The 20,595-nt window shown below is 40.8% G+C and overlaps 1 protein-coding gene across 2 annotated transcripts in view; it reads right to left on the bottom strand.

Annotated features, from left to right (window-relative positions):
• LOC143852224 (uncharacterized) overlaps positions 1-20,595 on the bottom strand; it is a 40,233-nt gene that overhangs the window by 962 nt on the left and 18,676 nt on the right. Inside the window, exons 6-13 of one of the 2 annotated variants that reach the window (XM_077361611.1) lie at positions 16,494-16,610; positions 16,237-16,314; positions 12,594-12,656; positions 12,400-12,496; positions 4,993-5,071; positions 4,691-4,902; positions 4,047-4,192; positions 618-740 (exon numbers count right to left, since the gene is read on the bottom strand). In XM_077361611.1, the coding sequence (XP_077217726.1) occupies positions 618-740; positions 4,047-4,192; positions 4,691-4,902; positions 4,993-5,071; positions 12,400-12,496; positions 12,594-12,656; positions 16,237-16,314; positions 16,494-16,610 (915 nt within the window). The remainder of the gene's footprint in view (positions 1-617; positions 741-4,046; positions 4,193-4,690; positions 4,903-4,992; positions 5,072-12,399; positions 12,497-12,593; positions 12,657-16,236; positions 16,315-16,493; positions 16,611-20,595) is intronic. The other variant, XM_077361618.1, reaches the window with a different exon arrangement.

Here is a 20,595-nt window from a genome sequence, read left to right as displayed (position 1 = left end):
TTGGTGTGCAGTTATTGAAACGGGTAGTTCCTTTTACATAAAGGTGTCTCCTCAAGTGCTTATGTGTCATTCTATGAATGTGATGAGGAGCAAGCAGGCTTTGAAGCACTGTTATATGGATTATTCTAAATGGACGAAGAATCCGTGTCAGACACGTCTTGGATTCCAATACTTCAAGATTCTCCGAGACACTTCTAGATCATCTGAATATCACTACCACAATTTTACAATTACCATATGTTTTGAGTTTTACCCATCATAATATTAAGTTCCTTAAATGGAACTAAAATATTATATCTATGTAACCTATTAAAATATTCAATATATTACTTGTTATAACTTATAACCATATTGTTATGTTAAAAAAAATAAAATTTGAGGTTTGTCGGGAATCCACGATTTTTTTTTTTTTTTTGAGGTTTGTCGGGAATCCGACACTGATATCCGTGCTGATGCAACATAGCTTTGAAAGTAAAGAAACAGGAAATTTTCAGAGATTTCTAAGTCAGATGGTTCTGTTTAGGTTGTTGACTAGCCCAGAAAATGGGGCCTTCCAGCAATTAGATATACTAGACACTGGCAGTTGGATAAAAGCATAATGAAGATAGTACACATACCTTGCTTATCTTTCCATCCTTCAAGTGGTATCGAATACCCGACCAGTTGATATACTGAGAAAAATGTGAACACAATGCAGACACTGGGTACAAAAAATTGTCTACCAGCATGGCAAGAAAGACCTGCTTAGACAAACAAGTTACAGTGAAATTAAAGATCAGCACCAAAATGCCCTTGTTCTGAAATCCAAGAAAAAAAGGCATCGAATAATAGCCAAGACATCCCTCCTTGAATTTTAAAAACTGGTAGAAGAATCAATCATCAAAAGATTATTTATCAAAATGCCCATGTATGTTGACTCATAGGCCGATTGGAATCACCGATGCTAATGAAGCGGAAATCAGGGCTCTCCTGTTTGGCATTAAATGGTACAGATGTAATCTCCGTAGGTCCCTAATCGTCGAGGGCGACTCAACAAATGCAGTTGCGTGGGCCACCGGAAAATCTAAAGGACCCTGGAGACTTCAAAATTATATAGCGGAAGCGTTGATATAGTTCAGGTTATTCACCCATCACTCAAACACAGGATGCAAACGGCGAATTTGAAGGCTGATGAACTGGCAAAACAGGGTGTAACTCTGGAATCGATGAGTATTATTGTCTCGGGACCTGTAACGGGTGCTGGGGTTGGGTAGATTACATTCTGTATTTTGATATTGTATGTAATGGGTTGTTTGCCCCTTTGTCTGGGGGGACATCTTGTCCCCTCTTAACTCAGATTTGGATTAATAAAGTTACCTTTCAAAACAAAATGTATGTTGACTCGTGGGGAGCACCCACATTGCTATGTGGGATCCAAGGTCTAAGTATTGGGTCCCACAAAATCACATGTCACAAAAGCATATATTTTTAATATTTATAACAGGAAAACTTGGCTTGCCCCCAAGGTCTGTTACGAAGGCATATATTTTTACTATTTATAATGGGAAAACTTGGCTTGCCCCCAAGATTACTTAAAACCTTATAAATGTAAAGTTTCTTTCAACTATTAAATACTTCATAAATGAAAAATTCCTCACAATGGTTAAATATTGGGAAAATTATTAAAAATGTGAACATTTGCTGAAATTATGAATCAAGGGCAAAGTTCTCAAAATCATGAAAAAGGAGTGCCAGGTATTGTCAGAGGTGTTTTAGGACAAGAATACCCTTCTCTTTCTTTTCCCTCCACCTTTTAGGAACGGATCCCAATGCACTTCACCAACCATTTTCACCTTTTTATCTTCTTCCCCAAGCCATTGCCATTTCCAAACAGTAAAAATCCATTGCCATTGCCATTGCAATTGCCATTAGAAAAAAAACTCCATTGGTTCTCTTTATTTTGCTTTGGGTAATAAACCTTCAGAAAGCACGTCTCTCTCCACTGCCAGCTCTTTTCACCTTTTTATCTTCTTCTTCCCTCGCACCGGAAAGCACGTCTCTCACCCCGGAAAGTAACGTCCCTCGTCAGAAAGCACGTCTCTCTCGCCGGAAAGCACATCCCGAATGTGAAGGAGTTTGTAACAAAACTACTGGAATCCTATCGGACGTCCGATGGTTTCGTTCGGACTCCCGAATGTGTAGGAGTTTTTAACAAAACTATTGGAATCCTATCGGAAGTCCGAAGAACTTCTTCGGACATCCGAAAGTCAAAATTCGCATCCCATTAAATAGTGGGTCCTAGGTTTAAATTAGTTGTTCCAATATCAAAATAGTGGTTCCAAGGACAAAGTAGGCCCACTTTAGAATGTTAGAACCACTTTAGAATGTTAGAACCAGCTATAAACCACTATTACACTCTCAGAACCACTATTTAGTGGTCCGTCGTATAAATAGTGGTTCCAAGTGTTTAAATAGTGATTATGAGTGTTTAAACCACTATTGATACACTCATGATCACTTTTTGAACCAATGAAATACTATTAGAATGTATAAACCACTATTTAATCTATCGGAACCACTAAATTGTGGTTCCGAGGTCTAAATAAAGGTTCCAAGTGTATACATGGATGTTCTGAGTGTTTAAATAGTGCATCTGATTTTTTATAACATTTAGAACCATTGAAATACTGTTAGAATGTATGAACCACTATTTACACTTTTGGAACCATAATTTAGTGGTTCAGAGGTCTAAATAATGGTTCCAACTGTATAAATAGATGTTCTGAGTGTTTAAATAGTGCCTCTTATTTATTAGATAGGGTCATGAGTGTATTTACACACTCAGAACACCTATGTATACTCTAAGAACCACTATTGATTGGTTTCGAGGAATAAACAGTGGTGCCATGGTATAAATAGTGGTTCCGAGGTTTAAAAACTGGTTTTGAGCCCTTTTAATTAGTGGTTTTGTTTGTATAGATAGGAGTTCCATTCAGGTTTTCCTCTAGAGAGAGAGAGAGAGGTCAAACCAAACATGTAAGCAAAGAAAGAGAGCACTGTAAAGAGGATGAAAATAAACCATATTACTGTAAACAGAAAACATGCAAAGAACACGTAAAACCTAAGCATAGTTTTATTACCCAAAGCAAAATAAAGAGAACCAATGGAGTTTTTTTTTCTAATGGCAATGGCAATGGCAATGGCAGTGGAGTTTTACCGTGTGGAAAGGGTTGGCTTGGGGAAGAAGAAGGTAAAAGGTGGAGGGAAAAGATAGAGAAGCGTAATGGCAATGACAATGGCCTGGGGAAGAAGAAGATAAAAAGGTGAAAAGGGTTGGTGAAGTGCATTGGGATCCATCCCTAAAAGGTGGAGGGAAAAGAAAGAGAAGGGTATTCTTGTCCTAAAACACCTCTGACCATACCTGACACCCCTTTCTCATGATTTTGAGAACTTTGCCCTTGATTCATAATTTCAGCAGATGTTCACATTTTTTTAATAATTTTCCCTTAAATATTTTATACATGTATGTTTTAGTCATAAAAAGACAAATATTATTTGACATACAGGATTTCAAGCCTTCCATATGGGATTTGCCCTATAAATAAAAATGTTTGTTAACTTACCAACTTCTCCAAAAGCTTAAGCTGTTGGAGAAAGGCGTTATTTATCTTTTATACTTTAACGCACCCCCGCACGTGTGGCCCACTTGGAAAACACGTGGCACATGCGGTCCCACTTTGGGCCGACCATCACATGTGGATTTTTGCTATCCGGGAGGTTTGAACTCGAGACCTTTGGCTCTGATACCATGTTAACTAACCAACTTAAGCTTTTGGAGAAGTTGGTTAGTTAACATGGTATCAGAGCCAAGGGTCTCGAGTTCAAACCTCCCGGATAGCAAAAATTCACATGCGACGGTCAGCCCAAAGTGGGACCACAAGTGCCACGTGTTTGCCAAGTGGGCCACACATGCGAGGGAGTGTTAAAGTATAAAAGATAAATAACGCCTTTCTCCAACAGCTTAAGCTTTTGGAGAAGTTGGTTAGTTAACAATGTTCAATACTCACAAGACGCCAATCATATGAACCAAGCGAGACTGGAGGCTCTTCTGGAGATAACATGTTGCACAGTTGAATCTCCACCTTAGTCAAGTTCCACATTGAAAGGAGTTCTACAACAGTACATGTCGCTAGGCAACCAGCCAGTAACAAGCCTGGACAAAATAAGTTCAAAATACTAAGGACTCATCATAATTATTAGAAGACGAAAAATTATTATGCCCCAAAATATGAGCTTGTGACTGATGTTGATACTGTTCTTTCCCTGATGTGTTTTTCTTCCAAAAGTATAGTGTTTTTTCTCATCATATTTTATTTAAAGTGCTGTATATAAAGTTTAAGGATCCTTACATACACCATTTTATGGTAGAAGGGAATCAGACACATCATAGTGAAGCCCTAGCAATTTAAACCATAGATTTAAATTTCAGTTTCGGTAGACTGAAACCAATTTTTTTTTTTTTTTCAAATTTCGGTCATTTCTGCCAAAAATTTTACAATTTTGGTCAAAATGACAAAAAAATTAGGCCGAAATCCAAAATTTTCAGCTTCGGTCCCAACCGAAATATGAAATTTCGGATTTCGGCCAAAATTTAAAAACCATGCTTTCAACCAAATCAACCCTACCTAAAAAGGAAAAGATGTATGCTCACCGCTAGAGGTAAAGGTAGCTTCCTTCAATGGGTAATCACTAAATTGTGCTCTGACAGCTGCGGCAATATGAATGATTGCCATAAAATAAGGGGCAACAAATCCCCAGGATAGGTAGCAGTGCGAAGAAAATAATGCACGGTTCATCATCCAGTTTACTTTTGAAATATATGATTCTAGAACAAATGTTTGCTTCCTCAAATAGTTCCAGTACCTGCATTAGAACGAGAAAATAACATAAAGATGAGCATATGAATTTCGCATCTGGGGGGAGACATTAGGATTTGAGTTTGAGCATACACACCTTGGGAAAGTGAGGTCACTTGCAAGGGGGTGGGGAAAGATGGCTACTGGAGGTGAAAAAATAAGCCTTTTATGTGCACCTGCAAAGTGATAATTTATTTAAGTTCAGCAATCAAGGCTTGTCATCCAGCATCACCAAGAACAATAGATAAGTTATGCCAACTTTCAAATGTCATTGACAAAGAAAGAGTACGAAAAAAATGTTAAATTAAGAGTTGTGATTTTCTTTTCTTCCCTTTTTTGGTTGAGGGAAAACAAAGATTAACATTAAGGATGGGAGAAAATGTAAAAGAGGATGAGATTTATTCAAAGACGGCGACCATGCAAGGAGTTTGGACATTTATTTTTTCTCTAGGTCACTCATATGTATTCTTGAAACAGAAAATAATTAAACATGGGCACGTAATAGACAGAAAATGAAATTTTTTGTCTTGCATTGATCCAAAACAATTTGATGTAGGACCGGGAGAGAGAAATAGAAGAAAGGGGAGAAAAAGAAAAGAAGAAAATAGGAGAAGAGAGGAAATTAGAGGGGAGAATCTCCATTCAATTCATCATCCAAAAACTTCTAATCCCTAATACATGAGGCCTATATGTAGGCAATGGAACTAAAATTCCATGAAAAATAAAAGCCCTAAAAATAACATGGAAAATAAAATCCTAGAAACTAAATAACATGGAAACCTAAAAACATGTAAATACATACTAATGGGCAAATATGCCACTTATTTGGCCTACTATCTGTATCACAATAGTTACCAAAAACCTTGTCTGAGGGGTGGAAACATGTTACAGAGGATACCCGCTTTGGAAGCTGAAATAGTTCAGGAAAAAATGGGGAACATTTTAGAAACGCCTGGGAAGAATTTCCAAATTTTGGGAGATACAAATTAGAAAAGATCCAAAATGCATGTGAAATAAGAGTGAAGCCACAATGAAACGAATGGGAAATTAGGAGAAGATGATAGGGAAACAATGAGGAAACAATCAAGATATTAGGAGAAGACAATAGGGAAACAATCAAGATTGTTGAAAAAACCCCTATGGGAAAAATTAGTCTCAGCAATGCATAACTTTAAATAGAAACAAAGAATAAGAAAAAATAAACGTACAATTTTGCCTAACCGGTTCCAGATCCACAAACACATAAAAAATTGTGGAAATTAGATTAAAAAGAAAATAAACAAGTTAGCAGTTTCCTACGGGCTTCAGAAGCACTTTCTAAACTGATTAGTCTTTTTTCTTACATTTTGAAGGCATTTTATACAAGTTAGATGCACTTCCTCCACGCTTCAATTATGCTCCTTGTTCCTTGTATGCTACTTTAGCATATCATACATGTTTCCTGAACACTTCCCAATCAATTCAATGGTATGGAGATCAATAATGAGGTGACTTTTGGATTTGATCAATTCTAATCACTCTATTTACAATCAAAAGGGAACCCTTTTGCACATGATAAATGGCCGAGTTCAGCTACACAAAGAACCTAAGAATCCAAGGCCAAGCGATGCTTCCGAAAAAATGAAAACAACGTATACACTAGAAAATCTACAACTAGCACTATGCGAAATTACATCGAATGGAAACTCAGCAAAAAAATGACCATAGCAGAGGAAAACTGAGACATGGATAAGGATTTTTGTGCGGAGACAATGCTAAATCTCCAATAGAAAGCCTATCAAATGTAGTACACATATATGAATAAATTTACTAAGTACTCCCCCTCAAGTTGGAATGTATAAATTATACATTCCTAGCTTGTTACAAATATCGCTCAACTTTGCTTTATTCAATGGCTTTGTGAACATATCAGCCAACTGATCTACAGAATAAGTGAATACAGTACGTATCTCCCCCTTCTGAATTCTTTGACAAATGAAGTGACAGTCGACTTCAATGTGCTTTGTTCGCTCATGGAAAATTGGGTTTGTTGCAATATAGATGGCGGCCTTGTTGTCACAGTACAACTTCGAAGGCGAAGAAGATACAATACCAATCTCAGACAGAAGTGATCTCAACCAGATAATCTTTGTACCCATGTGTGCCGTCGCTCTATATTCTGCCCCAGCACTTGACTTTGCAATGACATCCTGCTTCTTGCTTTTCCATGACACCAGGTTACCTCCTACAAAGGTACAATACCAGGTAGTCGATCTCCTATCTGCAGGAGATCCAGCCCAATCAGCATCAGAGAATCCCTCAATTCGCATATGACCATGTCTCTTGAATAATAGGCCCTTTCCTGGAACACCCTTCAGGTATTTAAAAATCTGAATCACTGCATTCCGGTGTGAGGTATGTGGGGAGCTCATGTACTGACTGGCTACCCCAACAACATAAGATATATCAGGACGAGTAACAGTAAGGTATATGAGCTTGCCCACAAGTCTTCTATACCTGCCAAGGTCCTCCAACAGGTCTCCTTCTTCTGGAACTAGTTTTATATTGGGATCAATAGGTGCAGCCATGGTTTGAAATTTCGGTTTCGGCATAAGTTTCGGACCTAGCCGAAACCGAAATTTCAGCCGAAATCCCGAAATTTCAGCTGAAATTGGGTAAAGACGCATGAAATGTCGATTTTTTGGGCTGAATTCGGGAAACGAATAAAAAATTAATATATTTTTTTTCAAATTTCACCGAAATTAACGAAATTTCCAAAATTTTGTATGTTTCACCAATTTCGGTTTCGGATTGTTTCGGTTTCGGTCTCGACCGAAATCCTAAATTTCGGATTTCGGACGAAATTTAAAACCATGGGTGCAGCCATTAGTTTTACGCCAAGATTTCATGTCTCCTCAAACAAATCCATAACATACTTCCTCTGTGATAGAGACAAACCACTAGAGGAGTATGCCACTTCTAACCCAAGAAAATGTATGAGCCGTCCTAAGTCATTTGTAGCAAACTCTCTTTGTAAGAAGGTCTTCAGTTTCTGGATTCCCCCTGAATTACTATCGTCAACATATACAATCAATAGAATGCACCCTGCTGAGGACTGATGACCGAATACTGAAATGGTCTACAACACACTGTCTCAAACCAAAACACATAACAACCTCACTGAACCTGCCAAACCATGTTCGTGGAGACTACTTCAAGCCATATAGAGATTGCGTGAGGCGACAGACAGAGGAGGACATCTCCCCTTGAGCAACATACCCTTGAGGTTGCTCCATATACACCTCTTCATGAAGGTCGCCATGCAAGAAAGCATTTTTCACATCTAATTGATGAAGATGCCAACCATGATTGACTGCAAGTGAAAGGAGAACACAAACATATGGTATCTTCGCAACTGGAGAGAACGTTTCATTGTAATAAACACCAAACATCTGAGTATATCCTTTAGCCATGAGACGTGCTTTCAATCGCTCAACAGTACCATCTGGTATATATTTTATGGAGAATACCCATCGGCAACCAACAGGTCTAGCACCAGAAGGGAGAGAAACACGTCTTGTTGGAATGTAGAGCACCCATCTCAACGTCCATGGCCGCACGCCACCCTGGGTGAGCTAGAGCCTCATCCAGAGAATGTAGTAACACAACAGAAGACATAGAAAGCACAAAGCTTTTGAAAGGAGTTAGACGATCATCTGAAAGAAAATTAGATATAGGGTATACAGTAGAATGAGAGCGAGTATGAGACGCGATAGGCGAGTCAGATACAACTATAGGAGAAGGAAGAGAGGATACCTGAGTAGAGGGTAAAGGGATCTCTTTGGTGGTTTGTGTCGGCCGATGTTTCGGGTCGAGAAGAAGGCGGCCTAACCTGCTGCCGACGCCGCTGATAGTGTTTTGTATTAGCTAGTGGAGCCAATTTGGGAGCACAAGGTTCGACTTGACCAACAGGACATTCAGAAGGTCATGGTAGTGGGACTGAAATAATGTCTAGAAGCACCGGGAGAGAAACGGACACATCGGGCTCCAGCCTGGATGAACCAGGGACTGACGGAGTACTAAAGAAGGGCTTTGACTCAAAAAATGTAACATTGGCAAACACAAACCACCGACGCAGATGGGTACTGTAATAGCGATAGCCTTCTGGGTACGAGAGTAGCCTAGAAAGACACCATTACGACCGATGGCCGAGTTTATCCCGACCTTAATGATGGACAAAACATACACACCCAGAGACACGAGGCGTAAGGGGAAAAGGATCCTGCTATGGATATAAGGTGTGATATGAGGAATCACCACGCAGAACAGAAGATGGAAGGCGATTCGCCAGAAAGCACGCAGTCAGGATAGCCTCCCCCCAAAAAGTTTTGGGCACCCGCATTTGAAAAAGTAGGGTGCGGGCTACCTCGAGCAAATATCACAATTTCCTCTTGGCTACACCATTTTGTTGTGAGGTATAGGCACAGGAGAATTGATGTGTAATGCCATGGGAGGAGAGATAGTCCCGAAAGCCATGAGAACCAGAGAAAAACTCCCGCACATTATCAGTACGGAGATATTTAAGATTGCAACCAAAATGATTCTTTATTTCAGCATGGAAAGTTTTAAAAGCAAAGGAGATCTGAGAACAGTCCTTCAGTAAAGACACCCATGTCATGCGTGAATAATCATCAATGAAGACTACAAAATACTTGAATCCATTATTTGACGCGACCCGAGAGGGTCCCCACACATCAGAATGAACCAAATGAAAAGGACTATCGACTCGACTAACGACTCGGGAAGGGGATGACACTCTGTGATGCTTCCCGAGTTCACAAGATTCACACTGAAAAGAGGAAACAGAAGCAGGAACTAATGATGTTTGCCTGGCCAAGGCAACAATGCCACTGAAAGGCATCCACTGAACTATGTAAAACGGTAGGAGAAGAACTGCAGTCATGGCGGTATAGGCCAGCCACCTCACGTCCCGATCCAATCGTCTTCCCAGTCGAAAGATCTTGAAACACACAATAAGAAGGGAAAAATGAGATTGAGCAATCACGATTCTTCGTAAGTTGACTAACAAAAAGTAAACTGAAAGGGGATTTAGGAATACATAATACAAAGGATAATGGTAGGTGAGGGGAGGGGCATGTGGTGCCAATACCAGTAATGGGAGTAGTGGACCCATCAGCTAGAGTAAAGGATTAAAAATCGGATGGAAATGAACGAAAAGAAGAAAGTTGAGATGAGTTATCAGTCATATGATTTGAGGCTAGCATTGTAACTCCTCATAATCCGCCCTAGTGAAGCTGAAGGAATCATCAACCGGTGCAGAGATAGGGCCAGACACAATAGTGTCGGAGGGGCTAGCTGTCGCGAGATGTGCTGAGCGAGGCAGAAGATGCTCAGGGTAAAGCATATAGCAAGTCTCAATTTGGTGACCATCACGCTGACAGTGGGTACAGTAAGGATGACCATGGCCACCACCAAGCCCACCACCACGGCCACGGCCACGAGCTCGTGGAAATGAACCACCGCCTCTGCAAGGGCGACTACCGCTATCATACACAACTAGAGCAGAACTGTCAACAGGTAGCCGTGATGGGGACTCACCAAGCCGTGATGGGGACTCACCAAGACACTGTTGTGCATGTGAGTAGGCCTCTCTCAGCAACAGAATGTTACCTGAACCAAGAATCTGATGACGCAAATGAGTGAACTCATGACCCAGGCTCTCAAGATAGTGCACCACTCGAAGCTGTTCCCGATGTCGGCGGAGAACGGTAACATCAAAGGTAAGGGGCATGAATATGTCCAGCTGCTGACACAAAGAGACAAACTGACCATAGTGAGCCTCAAGAGACATGTCACCACGGCGCAGACACATCCACTCATAATACGTGGCACAGATACGCGTGAGATTCTCAACTCCAGAATATGTCAAGGCAGTGTGGTCCCAAATCTCCTTCGCTGTCAGGAGCAGAATCATGGTAGAAGAAATGACAGGGGTCATGCTCTGCCAAAGGGGAGTCCGAATAAATGTGTCCTCCTGTTCCCAGCGAGTATATGTAGGATCCTTGGGCGGGGGAGGATCCTGACGAAGGAAACTGACTTGCCCCGTCCAAGAAGATAGGTCTCAACCATAACTTTCCAGGATAGATAGTTGGTTCCATCAAGCTTGGCAGTGCTCAGCTGTGGATAGGAGCCCTCCATAGGTGCCAAGCTAGGAGAAGAAGAAGAGGAAACAGAAGGGTTGGGTTGGCCACGGACCTCAGTGGTCATGCCAAGAGAGGGATCCACAATGACAGGTGGCTCCATAGTGATAAAAATGATTAGAAGGAAGAAAGATCCACAACAATCGGGCTAATGACGAGAGGAGCCAACTCCAAGTATGGAGATCGGAGAAATCAATAATGGAGATCGCAACTTCAAAAGGAAACACAACGAAACGAAGGCATAGAGAGCCTCAAAGACATATAAAAGGAAAATAAATAGGAAGAATTCGGAGCCGCAGAGAAAAGAGGAAAATATTATTAGAGATTTAATTCATGAGGTAAGGAAAGAGGGTTAGGGTTTGGAAACAAAAGAGGGTAGAATGGGACAGGGGGCAAGGGATGCGGGCTGTTACCGAAGAGGAGTGGGGGATGGGAGGTGTATTACGAAAGGTGGGGGGGTCGTATACGTAAGCAGGGAGGGGGCGGGTTGGGATACGGGGGTGGGGGTTGTGTTACGGGGAGGGATGTACGGGAGAGAGAGGGTCGGGGTGGAGGTTTACCAGGCGGGGGGGATACCAGCCAAGAGATGAGGTTGAGTTACGGGGGGTTTTGGGTTACGGGGGAGGGGGAAGATGTATACGGATAGGGGGGGCGGCCGTAAGGTTACGGATAGGGGTTGGGGTGCCGTAGGTGGGGTTGGCTTTGGGTGGAGAAGTTGTTGTACGTAGGAAGAAGATGGGTTGGAGGCGGGGTGGTAGATGGATTTGGCTTTGGGTGGAGATGGAGGAGATGGAGGCTGGCGATTGTCCCTAGGGATCGGAAACCCTAGGGCTCTGATACCATGTTACGTGAGACGTAGAGGAATAGGATAATAGTCAACTAGGGCTAGGCTCCCCCTCACTGACTTATTTATATAATAAGAGACTAAGTACAATGACAAGATTGCCCATACTAGGCTTATTCTAACAGTTACTACTGGGTTTGAATATTCCTATTTCATGAGTAGACATGCTATGAAATTTCAAGACTCCACGCCATCCTAGTGTGACGTGAAACCTCTTGTGTATTTGTGTAGGAAAAATATAGAGAAAAGCACCAAAACATGAATAGAATACTTTCACCTCTTGTTTATTATCAAAATGTAAATAGATCTATTTTTGCAAGTATTAATTGAGAAAAAATAACATGAATATCATGAACCCAACTTGCACAAGTATACTGACTGAATTGAATTTTTTTAATTTTTTTTGAAAATAACTGAATTGAAATATTACCAGCTGAAAATAACTGAATTGAAATATTACCAGATATAGCTGCAAGAGTCATATCATCGGAGTATCCACCATCTCGAAGTCCACTGACCAAACCATATAGGTCATTTCTAAAATCATCAGCATGCATCTGAGAAATAAAACAAATGCAACAAGAAAAATATCTTATGATATTTGATTTAAACCCCTTCTGCCTATTGTACTGAAATGAGAGTGGATAAGCTTACCATCATGCACCCTCCCCACAAGAAGAATGTTCGTCCACCAGTAGCAAATCCCATTGAACAAGGCTGCACAGATATTATTCACCAGTAAATGCATACCGCTCACTTAGGACATTATAAATAAATCCTGCAAGTATACCAATATTTACAGTAAAAATCTATAAGGACGTAGGAATTTTTCTAGGGTAATCTGGATTAATAGGTTCGACTCACTCCATGGGAGAGTTTTGGATGCATATACAGTAACAAAATGAAAGAAAAATGGACATCAACAAAAATACAAACAAATTACATACTATTAATACAGTTACAAAATGAAAGAAAAATTATCATCCAAAAAAATGAAAGAAAAACTGGTATCGACAAAAATAAAAACAAATTAGATAGAAAAATATTAGATAAAAAGAAATACAACTAAGAGAGAAACTGGATGCCAATCACTCATAATCTGCTAAAAGGAGCCGTTCAAACAACCGTAGCAAGATATCAAAAAAGTGGCCATGACTCTCGACAAAGGGAGTCATTACAGACGGGAGCTGCTTTATTGAGGATACAGATAAGTTATTTTCTTTGCTTTGATAACTAACTGGACTTATTAGTGAAAATAAAGAGAGATTGATAGACAGGCATTGGTATAGAAAGGGAAAAAGGTCAAAGAATCCACAGTGCACAAGACAACCTTAACACACCCTATTTGGACAATGGATCAGCTATCTGATTAGCCCTTTGCAAGATATGATGAAGAAAGTGGCCAGAAACAACACACTAGATGAAGTATAATGAACATTCTTGATCTGTATGACACTCTTATTAAAGATCAAATCAAAATTTCTGCTAATACGGTGATGCTAGATGGAATCAAGGCAATCAAGCAAATAAAGAAAAAAAAAGTAGAAGAGAGAAGATGAGATGGAAGAGAATAATGAGTTTATGCTGAAAGCATAGGGAGGAAATGAGCTCATCCTTAGATATCATTAGGTAAAACCTAGTAGAGCAAGAGTAGTCATCAATAAATGTTACAAAGTAACGAAAACCATCAATAGAACAAGCAGGAATATGACCCCAAACATCAGAATGTACCAAATTAAAAATGGGTTGTACATCTATGCATGCGAGGTGGATAAGTAATGTGAATATGCTTACACAACTCAAGAGTCATGACATTGTTACAAAGTAACGAAAACCATCAATAGGTGGATAAGTCATCAATAAATGTTACAAAGTAACGGAAACCATCAATAGAACCAGCAGGAATATGACCTCAAACATCAGAATGTACCAAATCAAAAATGGGTTGTACATCTATGCATGCGAGGTGGATAAGTAATGTGAATATGCTTACACAACTCAAGAGTCACGACATTGAAATTTAATAGAGCTAGAAAGTGATTTCAATTGAGGTATAATAGAAGGTAGAGAATGAAACTCTACATGCCCCAATCGGGCATGCTACAAATAAAGTGTTCCATGACTAGCTAAGAGGGGAAAAGGAAAGCTAGAAACAAAAACAGAATGATCCCCAGTGGAATCTGCAACTAAGGTCGTCAGACCATCAGGTGCTGCATTAAAATAGTGGAGTCCTCTCTCAATTCGTCTGTCAATCGTCCTCATATTAACATCCAGAAATGGACATTGTGAAGGTAATAAACTACAGGACAGTTCAAATGGTTCGCAATACTGCTAACTGAAAGAAGATTAGGAGACAAATGTGAAACAAGCATTAGATAAAGAAAAAATGGAGATACGAGAATGGTTTTGACTCCCAGGATAGTACCCAGTGAGAAGGTGGTGGAGAACAAGAGACAGGGAAGGCAGAGGAATCTGTGACACCCGGGATTGTAGCATCCGTAGTAGGGGCAGGAATGAAAGGCTCCATGGTCTCGTGAGACCGAAGTCTAGCTTGGAGACCATCCAGCTCCACCCTCATAGCTGCAAACGAGTTGGCAGTGGTAATATGAGCTGATGGAGGAGATGAAGCCAAAGAATGTGGAGAAGGGCATCTAGAGGTCTCCGTTGACAGAAATCCCAAAAACCTATAACAATGTTTACGATTTTGAGTACACAATAAAGGGACAATCAACCACAACCATATCTGCCCTGAGTCATCTGATTCCCAATAAGAGTTGTAAAAGCAGATCCCCGAACTCCCAAAAGAGAGTCAAGAGTCAGATATGAATGTCCTACGATCAGTGGGGTCATGAATCATCATGGGTTCAATGCACTGGAACAACGTGCCTCGTTGACAAACAGAATGCCATAGATACTGCTGAGGGGAGAAATAGGTCGGGAGGAGAGAATATAATTCTATGTCTGCTCGAATTCAGGACGGAGTCCACCGAAGAAGGGATGGATATGCAGTCTCTCCTCCCATTTGGCTAAAATAGTTGCATTCTCTAAGGAGTCTAGTCCAGTGAGGGTAAATTGGGGGTAAAAGATTTGTTTACCCCTTTAGCAAAAAATTAAGGTTGTTTCAATCAATATTACCGAAAACACCCCTGGCACTTCAGTAAAATATTAAATTTTCCCTAATGTAAAAAAAGTAACACTTTAAAGTTCCTATATGAAGCATAAAATTTCAAATCTTATTATTCCAAAAGCAAAAAAAGAACAAAAACCAGTAAAAGGGAACAAAAAACACTTTGCATGAACTGACTTGATATGCATAAAGATTCAACAATGAACTTATCAATGAGCATTCCCAAGTGCAAATATATGTTCACATGAAAGTGATGGATTCATCGTATACAATTTGAATGATGTAGATGGGATTCAAAAGTAGAACATGTATGGTTATTAAACTCGGCCATTCTAGGATCATTGTAAAGTGTAAACACTCCTGTCTCTCTGATGGGCTTGTGTTCCTTGGTTTTATAGATGAACAATTCATGACGGAATCACTTGGGTTCCATTGTGTTAACAATGACTAGATAAGATGCATTTATACGTGGTTATATTCATCAGCTTGCCAAAGTATACTTCATAATATTATAGACTACTAAACATTAGATGCAGACACATTGACGAATGATAATAGAATATGGAAAATTACATTTCCCTTTTTCTATATGCAATTTTTAGCATGAATTTATTTAGTGTTGATATTACAAGAAAACTACGGCTCATGGAACAGTTTTACAGCCTGATTTGATTCATCCCAACCTTCCCCTTGTGATTCTGGTACATCTCCAATTCTAACGAGTTTTGGGATGATAAATGGTGGCTAAAAGATAGATATTTGTTTATTCTCTCCATCACCTTCTGGAAGTTAGACTACGTTGAGCATGTAGCTAGGCATGTCTTTGCTTTATATGATGAAAAATGCAAGGCACTGGCAGGTCCAAGGCAAATGGAAAAATAAAGCATGCCTAAATATAAACATTACATAATTAGGGCAGAATGTTATCATCATCCACCTGCATGAAAGAACACACATTTATTGGGGGCTTGGTGGAACCTCACATGGTATGGTCTATTGAACCCTCCTTGTTGCATATGGGGTCCTTAATCACTTGCGCCAATGATGACACGGCTATGGCATATTTTTCACGTGTACAAGTGACACTAGCAGTCCCCTCTAATTGCCAACAAAGAAATCTAGAAATAATAACAAAAAAACACGAACAGGTAGTTCTAAATAGAATCATACCATATGATATTCATAAATGCAGTAACTCCCTAACCTTCCTGAAGGCAAATCCAGAGGGTATCCAGTTTGGATAAATATCTGCACAAAATTTCCTATAGGGGATAAGCCAGTGAAACAGAAACTATTGTACTTCAACCATGAGCACCATAATTGTGAACACCTGACAAAAGGAACTAAAGATAACAAAATATCTGAAAGCAAGGATTACTTACATATAATACTCATAATTAAAATCAACTAAAAATGTAATACCGCACCTCGGGATTCTTCTGCATCTCTGCAGTAAGGGCACCAATTGACCCAGGATGCAGCCTTACATCATCATCCAGAAACAAAACATACTTGCTGTCTTTATGCATCTTCTCCACACCAACCTGCAAAGATGTAGCATATAAAACACTAAAGTGTGGTATTTCTTAACAACAAAGAAGTGTGGTGTAATAGAGTGTCTTTTCATCGTCCATATTCAAATTTCAATGATAGCCATGAAGCAGTTAAAGTCAGAATAGAACAGAAAGTAACCATTGCGTGAGTCTAAGGCTAAAAATGTATGTCTGCCAACAAATCTTCCTTTCCAGATCACCTTGATAGGTTCCATAAATAACTCATTTTTTAGATTAGTCTTGTAAATGTGCACATATTCCTTGGTTCAAATCATTTGTCAGCAGAATATAACAAGATAAATTGTTGAGTGGTTTTTTTAAACGATAAAAAGAAAGAAGAACAAGGCCCATGAACAAGATGATCGGGACAACCAAAGCTACAGCAACACAGAAAACAAAATACAACAATAAACAAGGAAAAGAGGAGGAGGTATTATAAAACTCCAAACTCAGCCTATCAACACAGGCTCGGGCAAGGTGATCCGCCTCAACATTAGCCGATCTCCGAACATGGTGGAAACACACCAATCTACCATCTACCGGGTCATGGATCTCATCCGTCAATTCCACAAATCTCCACGGGTGGGATAGGCTCTCATCTGACCATCTAATGACGTTAAGGGAGTCTCCCTCCATAAGAAGGCTAGCCATACATCTTCTGTCCGTGATCGTAATGCCCTGCAGCACTGCCCACACTTCCGCCTCATTGGAATCCTTAACCCCAACGGGGCCCGAGAAAATCCCACCTAACTGAACCAGTCTTGTCTCTGAGGAGGTCACCCACACCAACCGACCCAGGGTTTCCCAAACTAGATCCGTCTAAATTAAGCATCGGCCATCCTACGTCGGAAGCGGTCTATCAGGGGCAATTTTCTCCTCCCTGTCCTTGCTAGAGCAAATGTCACTCTAGCATTCCAGCATCGTCTTGGGTCAAAGTCCGAGTAGAGCTTAAAAAAAGGGAGGATCTTCGTTGAGGAGATGGCAAGCGAAATGATCGTCGAGAAGATAAAGAAAGGACTTTTTGAAGCACTTTTGAATATGGGAGCATTTCTTTCTTTCCATAAAACCCCCAGATAGTAGCCTGCAACGCTAACCTCTAGAATATCCACCCTCTCCTAAGTCAAAGTTCATAGAACCAACTGTCTAGCAGGTCAAACAGTCAGAGTGGGGACACACATGACATCTGAACCTCCTAAGGATCCGAGTCCACACCTCCCTTGGGCACATCTACAGTTTCACCTGCCGCCACGTGTAGAGAACAGTTGATGAATAGATTGTTGAGTGTTATTAGAGAAAACATGACTTGAGGGAGAAAGTCAACCATCTGATGTTTGAAATCCCCAAATATTTATATCAAAATTACAGAAATGCCCCCAATAAAAAGGTTACATTGGATAAATAAGTAATAACAAATGGACAAAAAAAGAAACCTCATTATTACAAAACTACTTCTAACATGCCCTCTAAAGATGACGCATAGATGTCAGTCATGCCCAACCGATCAACAATAAAGTGATATCGACCTTTTGGAAGTGCCTTAGAAATGATATTTGCAAGTTGGACCACTTTTCTCACATAAGGAGTTGATATCTCCTTATAGATAACCTTCTCTAGGAAAATGTGGCAGCCCACTTTATTGTGCTTCTTTTTCTACTCAATGCAGTATGGATGGCAGCTTGAATGTTGCAAAATACCTTCACAGGAAATTCCACATTAAATCTGATTCCACAAAGCACTCTCTTCATCCAATTAACTCACAACTACTGTAAGCCATGACCACTCAGCTTTGTGATAGACCTTGCAACAAATGACATATGCTTGGTGTTGAGAGAGGAGAGGAGAGAAGAGAATGAGAGGAAAGTGAGTTAGGGAAGTGCTCCCCTCACTAATGTGTATATGTTGGAGAAGAACCAAAATGAGAGAATAGAATGAGTTAGGGTCTCTCCCTTTCACTCAAGTATATATAAGATGGGAAAGAGGAAAAGACTACTATGCCCTTATGGCATACATACATAGAAACACACATAGATATCCAACACTCCCCCTCAAGCTGGAATGTATATATTACACATTCCTAGCTTGTTACAAATATCAATAAATTTAGCTTTGCTCAATGGTTTGGTGAAGGTGTCCGCTAGTTGGTCGGCCGATTGAGTGAAAATAGTACGTAACACGCCCCGCTGGATCCTGTGTCTAATGAAGTGGCAGTCCACCTCAATATGCTTGGTGCGCTCATGAAACACAGGATTGTTCGCAATATATATAGCCGCCTTGTTGTCGCAATACAACTCTGCAGGAGAAGATGGAGGAAACCCAATCTCAGATAGTAGAGAACGTAGCTAAATGAGCTCACTACAAGTGTGAGACATAGCCCTATATTCTGCTTCAGCACTTGACTTAGATACAACATTTTGTTTCTTGCTACGCCATGACACAATGTTTCCCCCAACAAAGGTGCAATAGCCTGTAGTGGATTGTCTGTCAGTCGGAGAGCCAGCCCAATCAGCATCACAAAAGGCCTCTATCTTCATGTGACTATGTTTCTTGAAAAGTAGCCCTTTCCTTAGAGTACTTTTCAAGTAACGAAGGATATGAACTACAGCTGCCCAGTGAGAAGTACGAGGGTCACTCATGAATTGGCTGACCACTCCTACAGCATAGGAAATATCAGGACGAGTGACAGTAAGATATATGAGCTTTCCAACAAGTCTCCTATATCTGCCAGGATCCTCTAATAAGTCTCCCTCTTCTGGAAGGAGCTTTTTATTTGGTTCCATGGGAGTACTAGCAGGTTTGATCTCCAAGGATCTAGTCCTAGAAGGTCCAAAACATATTTTCGCCGAGATAGGGAAACATTTGTACCAGAGTACAATACCTCAATCCCTAAGAAGTATCGAAGGCGACCAAGATCCTTTGTAGAGAACTGCTTCTGAAGAAAACTCTTTAATAGTTGAATGCCACAAGAGTCACACCCTGTAATGATAATGTCATCTACATAGACTATGAGAATGACATATCCAGCATCAGATTTGAGGCTAAAGACAGAGTGGTCCACCTCACATTGCTTCATACCATATCCTATGAGAGAATCACTGAACTTGCCAAACCAAGCGAGAGGGGATTGTTTGAGGCCATATAGGGACTTGTAAAGACGGCAGACAGAGGTGGTCAACTCCTCCTGAGCAACATACCCTGGAGGTTGCTCCATATACACCTCCTCAACCAAAGTGCCATGGAGAAAAGCATTTTTGACATCAAGTTGGTGAAGAGGCCACCCATAGTTGACGGCCAATGAGATAAGGACACGCACAGAGGGTATTTTGGCAACAGGGGAAAAGTGACGTGTAATCAATCCCATAAGTCTAAGTGTATCCTTTAGCAACCAAGTGCGCTTTGAGGCGCTCAACTGTGCCGTCAGGAAGGTATTTGATGGCATAGATCCATCTGCATCCAACTGGGTGAACTCCAGGAGGATGGGGAACAAGAGCCCAAGTTTGATTCGCCTAAAGGGCACTCATCTCATCGTCCATAGCAGCCCGCCAGCCAAGGTGTGCCAGTGCTTCCTGCAAAGACTTAGGCAAGAAGACAGAAGACAACGAAGCTACAAAGCCACGAAATGCAAGTGAGAAACGGTCATAAGAGACATAAGACGATAGAGGGTGAGCAGTAGTACGTGAGCGTGTACAAGATGCAATGGGAGAATCTAGTGGGGGGCCGGAAGGCGGCAATACCTGTGAAGTAGGTGCTGTGATCTCTGGTTGGGACGAGATTGGCGCAGGCAGAGCTGGAGACGGCTGAGGATGGGATCGACGCTGGTAGATCCTAACGGGGCCGGGAACCTGCAGAGGAGGAGGTGGAGACGGAGGAGCCTGCATGGGGGCAGGAAGAGAGGGTACCACATCGGGAAGCACTGGGAGAGGAAGAGGAACCGAAAGGACCTGTGGAGGAGGACTCGCAAAATACGGAACAGACTCGA

This window comes from Tasmannia lanceolata, unplaced genomic scaffold (assembly GCF_043159265.1).
Source record: "Tasmannia lanceolata isolate RefF3 unplaced genomic scaffold, GAP_Taslan_0.1 ptg000003l, whole genome shotgun sequence".
NCBI classification, from domain to species: Eukaryota; Viridiplantae; Streptophyta; class Magnoliopsida; order Canellales; family Winteraceae; genus Tasmannia; species Tasmannia lanceolata.
This window is presented reverse-complemented; position numbering and strand designations above follow the sequence as displayed.